At 31.5% G+C, this 10,035-nt stretch overlaps 1 protein-coding gene across 1 annotated transcript; it reads left to right on the top strand.

Annotated features, from left to right (window-relative positions):
* Positions 1-287: 287 nt before the first annotated feature.
* BDBG_01647 (uncharacterized protein) lies at positions 288-1,283 on the top strand (the record flags this gene model as incomplete). The annotated part of the gene is made up of 2 exons (XM_031720423.1): positions 288-444; positions 1,243-1,283. 2 exons carry the CDS (start codon positions 288-290, stop codon positions 1,281-1,283), a joined length of 198 nt encoding a protein of 65 aa, XP_031576600.1.
* Between the last annotated feature and the right edge of the window lie 8,752 nt (positions 1,284-10,035).

Here is a 10,035-nt window from a genome sequence, read left to right as displayed (position 1 = left end):
ATTTGAAATGTGAAAAAATATAGTTAACAAGTGACTTGCAGATCTCTTATCATATTTCATTCTATATATGAAATTCTCTACAAAAGTGATGTGTTTTAGAGACAAAGCTAACAGTAGTAGCAGGATTTTTTTAAAAAGATCTCTCTCTTCTCTGTGACACATTTTTCTCTTCTCCCCCCTCATCTGTAATAGTGAGTGCATGAGAGTATCATTCTTGAAGAATAATAGAGAGCTTATTCTGATGTTTTCTAGTGAGTAAATGTCTTTGTGGTGCAGCTGCGGCCTCCATGACTGTAAAGAAAGTCAGATTGAAGGCAGAGACAGTGTCAATGAGCTGTGAGAGTATCACTCTCATTGTCACATCTCCTTCTCCTCCTGCATCTCTTGCAGCTGCAGTGGTAGTAGCCGTGCTGTGCAGTGAGGTGTCGTCCCTTCTGCTGGCTGGTGCGTCTGTGTTCAGTCTGTCCCCTGCCCCTCTCATCACTGTTGCAACGCCGCCCCCCCTCCTCATCAATATGATGATGTATGACCCCGTGTGATCATTCAGAGAGGAACCTGAAGAGAGCTTGATTTCAGAGACAGTGACTCTGAGAAGCTCAATCTGTAGTTCTTCTTCCACACACCTGAGCCCTGCTCAGGATGCTGCTGAGTTGAGTCTGCAGAGTCTCATAATTTCTTCATCTTCTCTCTGTGAAGAGGCTCTGATGCAGTCTCTGACTGGTATCATCACTTGTCTGTGCTGCACTAAGCAGCTGAAGAAGAGAGAGATTTTATATATCTACTTCTTCTCTCACTTCTGTTATTTCTGTTATACTTGTAACAATGACTTCTGTCTCTCTGTAAGTATTATCTCACAGAAAGATGTCATATCAGCTCTGATAAGAAGCCTAGATACTCAAGCTGTATAGAGTGAGAGTCTCAGAGCTTTAAGTATTGACAGATTCTGTCAAGACTGAGAAGATCTCTCTTACTTATCTACAGAAGAAGGTGAAAGTGTGAGTCTCTGAGATGAAAAAACACCTCAGAATGACTGATCTTAAGAAGAGATTAGTCAGTACTGTTATTGAAAGTGCTGTAAAGATTAATTACTGATTGAAAAGAATCTTGATTCAATTGAAGTAGATAACTGAGATACTTTGTAAGTTGATAAGTTGATATTTCATATATTTCTTCTGCTCTTCTACAGCACTGCAGCACTAACTTCTTAACAGATAAAGATACTGATACTGAAGACTTCAACAGTGAAGAATGAGTTTGATGAGAGTGTGATTGTTAATGAGTAGACTCTGATCCCTCTTTTTACTTTTTCAGTGAGCTGTGACCTTATTAGAATAGCAGCAGCTCACAGATTGATAATATTAATCTTTTTATTAATTTCAAATATTTCTTTTCTTTTAACTGCTTCAGAAATGTTATACTTGTATAGTCTTATTAAACTTTTAAAAACTCTTTGAGAGAAAATAGAAGAAGAGTGCTACAGAGTCTATAAGATATCAGCTCATCACTGTGAGATTATCTCTAAAAAACTCTTTAAGAAAAATAAGAAGTCTTAAACAGTATTTCTTACTCAATGTCTCTGATGTGTAACAGAGCAGTCTGTACTAGCTGTCTCATAGCTTGTAATCTCTTTCTCAGCATTTTTCAAATGCTTAAGTGATTCTCATAAATTCTCTGATAATGAATAATCTTTCTATTTAATAAGATATTGAAGCTTGCTGTAATATGTTTATTTATTCAATATTTTCTTCATAAGATATTCAGTATCATTCTTGATCTTAATATTATTTAACTGAGATAGCTCTGCTCTGAAGCATTGCTTATAGAGCTTCAAATAGAAAATGTGAAAAACAGAGTGAATTGATTTCAATTCTGTGAATAATTTCAACTCATATATCTGCTTACTCATTACTCTTATTACTGAGAAAGGTTCTAGTTACTACTCATTGAGCTTCTTATATAATCTTATTATCTTGATGTTCTTTGCTGAAAGTAGTACTTAATCCTCTATTGAGAACTTCATTAGAAGATGTTTTTAATTATAGTATTTTATCTACTACTTCTGAGTGCAGTGAATACTTCTCACTGTCTTCTTATGAATTTTATTCAAAAGTTTCAATCTCACTTTTACTTCTGATACTGAGAGATACTTCATTCTCTGTATCTGTTCAACATTCTGACTGTCTATTTCTCTCTTTGAAACATTGTTCACAATGTCACTGAGTAATGAAGAATTATATTTATAATAAGTATAGAAAGAAGATATCTTTAAGATTGCATTCTTTACATTATTATATATGAATTCAGTGATCAGAAGATGTTTAAGTCAATCATTCTGATAATATAAATAGAATGCTTGAAGATGCTATTCTAGTGTCTGATTCTGATATTCAGTCTGGTCATCAGTCTGCAGATGAAATGCAGTACTGAGGAGATATCTTATTATAAGATGATAACAAAAAGCTGATCAGTATTTGCTGATGAAGAGAGATTCTTGATCTGTTATCAATGATTTTGAAGCTCTGTGATCATGAATAATAATATCTAAAAACAGATCAGTTAATTCAGAGGCTTTAATCTTTTTATAAGTAGAAATATATCTGATCATCTTTGTGAAGTGATCAATAATAATCAAAATCAAGTCATATTCTTTGACTCTTGTTGACTTTAACAGGTCAACTATGAAATTCATTGATAGATTCTGTCATAAGTTCTTTGAAACAGGCAGTGATATCAACTTACTGTATTACTTATGCTACAGAATCTTTATTCTTTAATAGATATTACAAGTTTCAATATACTCTTTGACATCTGTTCAGAGCTTGTCTTAAATGTATTTACATTTTAGAAGCTTCTCTGTCTTCTCTAATCTGAAGTGTTCTGTATAAAAATCATTATAATGAATTCTCAATAACTTCTGACACACTGCTCTACTATGAGAAATGAAGACTGAATTATTCAGCAGTAGAAGTTCATATTCTTCTAGTTATCAATGACTTGATTTCTTAGCAGTATCACCTCACTCAGAGTCTGTCTCTTTCAAGTTTAAACTGAATTCTTTCTTCTTTAACTTTTGAATTCAAGCTGCAGTAGAGATGTCTCTCTTCTGTAACTTATTAATGAATTTCAAAAGTAGTCAGATTAAAAGATTATAGACTGTTTTATTCTTTATCAATTCAATGATTGTAAGATATGATATGAGAAGCTCATGATCTTTAGTATCAGTTCTCTGCAGAGATCTGAGTTCTCTTTCATCTTCTATACTGAGTCACACAGCTGCCTCTTCAGTGCTGTTCCTGAGCTTTAGAGAATCTTAACTCTCTGCAGTCAGCTTCTTCTGCAGTGATGACAGAGATTCTTTTGTAGAATTCTTCTCTGCATCAATGATATTATAATCAGGCTGCTTAGACAGTGTGTTAGCAGAATTAAGCCAATCTGAATAATATCAGATATAGAAATCATACTCTGAAAGTAGCTTCATTCATCTGACTTGATATTCTGTCAAGCTCTTTGTTGTCAAGAAGTAATGCAGATTTGCATGATCAGTGAGAACTTACACTGAGTACTTACTACTCTGAAGATAATATTACTAGATCTTAAAGAATTTGACAATTGCTAACATCTTCTGATCATGAATATCATATCTTCTCTGTGTAAGTGATAACTTCTTGAAGAAGAAGATCACAGATCTTTATTCACAGCATTTTATAGACTCTGTAAAAAAGTCTTCTTTCATAGACAATTCATTGCCTGTTTCTTCAGAGATGATTATTCTCTGATTCTTTTAATGTTGAAAGATCTTCAGTATCAACTGTGAAAAGATTTTACAGATCTCATTTCTGAATACATCAGTCTTACACTGACTGAGTAAGTTGAGATTAAAGTGATTCAGTATCATGATATCTGTGAAAGCTTGTTTCAATTCTGCAAACATCTGCACAGTGTCTTGAGTGAGAATAAATAATTCTGTTTTTCTGTCTTTCATACTTCTCTTTAACAGATCTGTAAGAGGGGCAGTAATCTGTGAATATATATAGATGAATTGTCTGTAGAAATTCACAACTTCTAGAAATACCTGCATCTTATGATACATCTGCAGTGCTGGTCAGTTCTCAATGATGAAGACTCAGCTTCTATTCATTGAAATGTCATTCATCTCAACAATATAATCTAAGAAATCAATCTTCTGTATATAGAATAAGCATTTTTCAGTGTTTGCATAGAGTTAATACTGTCTTAAGTGACTTAACACTTCTTAAACATGAATATCATGTTCTTTCTCTGATTTTAAGAAGATTAAAATGTTATTCAGATATACTATGCAGAAGATGTTAACAAGGCTTCACAGCATCTCATTTATATAGATCTGAAAGATGGCTGAAGTGTTATAAAGATCAAAAGATAAAACAAGATATTCAAAATTACTGTACTTGATATGAAAAGCTGTTTTTTAAATATTGTCTTTATTAACTCTGATTCTATAATAGATATTCTGTATATCAATCTTTAAGAATATCTTTACTTCAGATAATTGATCAATTATCTTTTCAATTAATAGTAATGAATAGCAATTCTTAATCATCATCTTATTAAGATCTCTGTAGTCTATGTATAGATATAGTCTATTATTCTTCTTAGGCACAAAGAGTATAGATGCCTCTGCTGAACTCTTTGATGAATATATTCAGTTCTTTGATTGTGCTTCTTCAAGATATTTGCACAGAATATTCAATTTCTTTACAGATAAGTTATAAAGAGGTCTGTACAGCATTATTGCATCATCTTCAAGGTGAATCTTATATTGTATCTTGATATCAGAAAACTTCACTACTTCTCTTTCTGAAAAGACATTCTTAAAATCTGTAAAGAGATGTTGTGTATATCTGTCTTCAATGATGAATACTGCTACTAATCTTACAGTAAGAGTGATGATTTCTTTATCTGTTCTTAAGTCTCAATCACCTGCTACACAGTATATTAACTCAATCTTTTTCTCAAGATTCTTCTGATGAAACTCTTCAGATTTCTCTATCACTGTCTCTTTATCAGTGAGACAGTACTGTCACATCTGAGTGACTCAGTTAATGAGAGAATTGTTTTCTCTCAATCACAGAAGATCTAGAATGACATTCTCATCTATAATATTAACTGTGTGAAGAAGCAGACTGCTCTTCTTAAAGATTTCTTCTGAGTCTGTGATCACATACTTCACTTGAATTATGTTAAAACAGTGACATTTCATTTCATCAGTAAATTTTATATAATCTGATGAGTCTATCTTCTTTCAACTCTTTATCAAAGAAAAGAAATAGAATATGAAGTTAGTATTCACTCTGAAGTCAAGTAGATATCTCACTGATATCTTCTTATTCAGAGTATACATTGTGATCATAATATAAACTCAGAGATGTGAGAATTGTCAATTCTTTTCTTTCTCTTCTTTATCTTCCACAGATATATTTATCAGAAGAGAAGTTAACTTTGAGAAGATGTCTTCTTAATTTCTTCTCTTCTTCAGCTTCTTGTAATCACTGATATAGTGATCATCAGCTCTGCAGTTGAAACAGAGATCTTTATCAAATCTTTTTTAGTATTTCTTTACAGTGAATGAAGAATCAGAATACTTGAAATTCTTCTTTACTTTCTCTGCACTGAAGCTGTCACAGTGCTGTTTAAATCTCATTATTGATTACTTAGAAAAAGTCTTATTAACCTTTTTCTCAGAGAATTGATTATTCAAATAGATCTGAGAAGTCAGGTTGACAAGCTCAGTGTAATTGATTAATAAACTCTGATACTGTGATATTATTATCTGCATCTTGTGAGTCAGCTTCACAAGATAAAGCTGTGTTTTTAATTGATTTAAATCATCAGTCAGTTCCTCTCAATATTCTTCAAATCTTATATTAAAATCAGAAGAATTCTCATTATCTCATTAATATAATAAGTTGAATCACTGTATTACTGTGAAGTCATGATTACAGTGATCTTCAATTTGATTCAGTAGAAAGTCCTTGAATTCTTCTCAAGTCATGATAGTATTGATACACTCAAGCTCTCTCTTCTTGATGATTCAAGTAGTCACAGAGATGTCTTCAAGAAGATTGACAGTGTATATTACTTATATCTCATGAGTATTATACTGGCTCAGATTAAGGTGGAATTTTCATTCAAGAGTATGAATAAAGCTGTGAAATTCAGATAAGATGTTTCTCTTATATCTCAGTGAATCTCTGACCTTAATCTCTCTATCTTCATGATAGATGTAGGTGTGTAGAGGCTGTGGCGGTGGCAGAGCAGTTGAAGAGCCCATGCCAAAATGTGCAGCAGTTTCAGGAATCTCGGATTCCTGTCAGAGTAGACATGTACACACTCTAGAAGATGATGTAGTGTTTCTCTCAGAGAGTGAGATTGAGTCAGTCCCAGTACAGGTGTATAAGATCATATCAGTCTGTTAGAGCTTGACTGATTCAAACATATAATCAGATCAAGTGATTTGAATTGTAATGTGATAAAACTGAAGCAGTGACTAGTCAGCAGTGACATGTAGAGATAGTTGTTTGAGAAGCTGTATAAGTGAGCTTGACTATCTTGCTTGAATAGTGAGCTTATAGGCTACAGGGTTATTGCAAGAATATCACAGATATGGTACTTAGTATACTAAGAAGATTGTATGAGGCATGCAGTAACTCTTGTGTATATTTCAGTAGAAGTAAAAGAAATGAATTGCTGGCTTCTTTAATGAGAAGCCAGCATCTAGCTATTCTATATAGACAATGAGCGGATACCCTCCTCTCATTCCATGAGCGAGGATAGCTGGAGTGATACCTCAGCGGCGCCTCATTGCCAAGGAACAGTAATCTGCTGACCTCGTATAGAAGCGGGGTTCTCATATCCATCAATTAAATCTTTCTATGATATATTCGAATGATGTCATAGGGTGGTTGGAAACCGGTTCAGATGGGATGAAATCATCCGCATGGAAGCGATGGGCCGTGTGGAACCGCAACGGAGCCTTGGCGCGGCCGGGAGCGTGACAAAAGAGAACACAGTCTTAAAGATAGACACATTAAATAGATAGATAGAAAAGAATAAAAAGAAAAAAGTAAAGTAAAATAAAGAGAGACTGTAATGAAACAAATTATTAAAAGATAGTTTATAGCTGTTTTAACAGACTATATATGATTAATTTCCTTCTCTTAATATTCAGATGTTTCTGAATTTAGTCATTTTCTTATAGCTGCTTGAGTTTCTGATAAAAAGTCTATTAAGTATTTAATTCCTGTCTCAGTTGAGAATAAGAATCTTATATTTAATTGATTTAGATCATACTTCTCTTTTAATCTGACTCTGAGACTATTGTATAATGCACAGTGCATTATAATATACTCAGAATTCTTATTTGCATTGCAGAATGAGTATTCTATTGAAACAAATCTATCATCAAATCTTTGTATATAAGATTTAAAATAGTCATGTTCTAATTTCAGCTGTATTATAGATGAGAATATTTTCTTTTTACATTTAATTGAATAAGATTTTCACTTGGATTTTCTTTCAAATCTTGAATAATATATACTCTTCTTTTATTTCTGCCAGCTTTCATTTCACTTATCTAAACAAGATTCTTTTGTTTTTCTCTTTATAAAAGATCAGAATATAATTTTTTGAATAGATCTACTTAATTCTGAATCTTTTTTTACAGCTGAATCAGTCAATTCATTGTCATGAATATTAATATGAGTAGAAACTCAGTGTAGATGAATTATCAGCTTTCATATTCTTCTCTTTTGAATTTTTGAAATGAAAGTTTAAGATCAGTTCAAGATTCATTTAATCATTATAAATCTGACTATTTCTAAATCTTTTTAAAGTAGCTTGACTATTAGAGAATATTCATGTCTCTTTCAAACTATTTTCTCTTTTATAAGATTTTATTTTAATAAGTTTGAAAGCTTTCACTATTCTAAATAGTTCAGTGTCAAAGACTTCAGATTCACAGTCTAAATTTCAGAAATCTGAGATAAAATTGATATTATCTTCAGTATAAGCAATGTCTGTGTCTAATCTATTCAAATTCTCATTTTTTAAGTCATCAGAATAAATCAGAATAGAGTCTTTTATATTAATTATAGAAATTCTCTTCAAATGCTGTTCATATTCTTTCTCTTTAAATAGTTCACTTATTTATAAGTTTATAAGAGATTCAAGCTTTTCTCTTCAGAGAGATAACTTCTCATGATCAACTTTTTCAATATTTAAAGAAGAAAATTGATTTTTAATCAGTGAGTATAGTCTGTACAGTTAAGAAGACATTTTCTTTAAAGAATTATTTTCATTTCAATCAAGAAATCTATTTCAATTCAGTTCATTTCTAGAGATAATTAATGAAAATGAAGAAGAGACTCTTTCTCTGATTATATGATTTAAGCGTATCTTTATAACTCTCAGAGTATAGTTCATACAGACCTTTTCAAATCTAATAGCAGAAGAGAGAATTAAAGCTTCAATTTCCATTGTTTTAATAGAAGATAATTTAAATGCTTTCAGAATTCTTCTCAAAGCTCTGTTTTACAGACTTTGAAAGAGTTCAGTGAAATTTTCTTGATTATTTTATTAAACTTGAACTTCATAATCAGCTACTGAGATAATACAGGCTATATATAACTGTCTCATAGTCTGGAAGAATAGACCTCTCTCTGTATTTGATAGTCTGATAATGTTATTCAATAGTCTTTCTGCCTTGACAGTTCTTTATTGAATATAATATTTAAAATTCATCTTAGAGTTTAATCATACTTCTAATTATTTAACATTTAAACTGGGTTTAATCTCTCTATTTAAAAGAGTTAGAGATAGTTCTTTCTTATTAAATCTAGAAAAGAAATGAATTAACTTACTTTTATTCATATTAAATTAAATTTGATTGATATCTGCTCTGACAAAGATTTTCTTTACAGCTTTTTCAATCACTTTCAAATTTTCTTTGATAGTTTTTGAGCTGTAGACTAGACTAATATCATCTATATAACTCAGAGATCACACTATTTTTATATTTCTATCTTTGAATAGATATGCAGTGTATATTATAAATAAAATGAGTGAGATTGAAGATTCTTACAGTACTTCTATTTTTATCTCAGTCTTATCTTATTTCATTTTATTAAAGAAAAGTTGTATGATTCTTTTAGATATAAAATAGTTAACTTATTTTATTAGAGAAAGTGACAGTTTTAACATCTTCAAAGTCTGAATTAACTTTGACTTTGAAACATAATCAAATGATTCTTTTATATCAATAAAAACTACAGTTGAGATTGGACTGACCGTGTGACCGTGTCTGGGACCAGGACCAGATTTTATGATAGTCTCATTACCAATTCGACTGATCCCATTACATGGTTTTAACATTAGATAGTAGTCCCATACTGTCCCAGTGAGACTTACTGTCTACTCTTGTCACATTTTCCAAATGAGACCATGATTTCCACTTCTCAATTTAAATTATTTTTATTACTTTAAATGACTTTAAATGTCATTTGAGCGTTACCAAAAAGCATTACTTTTTAAAAAATTAAAAATAGTCTAAAAAAAACCTTAAAATGTCTAAAAATAGTAACTTTATGCCAAGAATGGGACTAAATGGGATCAAATGGGATCACTTTCTCATTTTTTTCAAGTCATGGTTCCATTTTAAGATCTGATATATAGTCACTTTACCTGTTTTTTTGATAGCCAGTCCCAGCGGGATTCACGCCAAGAAATGTATGGGACCAGATCAAATGGAATCAAACATGAAATTCATGGTCCCGGCGGCCAGTCTAGTTGAGATCAGATCTTCATGTTTTGCTATTTGAATATTATAAATAACTGAGAGTATAGTGTTAATTACAGAACATTGTTTTCTATCTCTCATTTATTCACTGAATAAAAGAGAGTTATTAATAGAGCTTATAAAAGATAGTTGAGTAGCTATTATCTTTTCTAAAACCTTTTCTAGACAGTTTAATAGAGATATTACTCTATATAACTTAGAAA

Source organism: Blastomyces gilchristii (assembly GCF_000003855.2).
Source record: "Blastomyces gilchristii SLH14081 genomic scaffold supercont1.2, whole genome shotgun sequence".
In the NCBI taxonomy this organism is placed as follows: domain Eukaryota; kingdom Fungi; phylum Ascomycota; class Eurotiomycetes; order Onygenales; family Ajellomycetaceae; genus Blastomyces; species Blastomyces gilchristii.
This window is presented reverse-complemented; position numbering and strand designations above follow the sequence as displayed.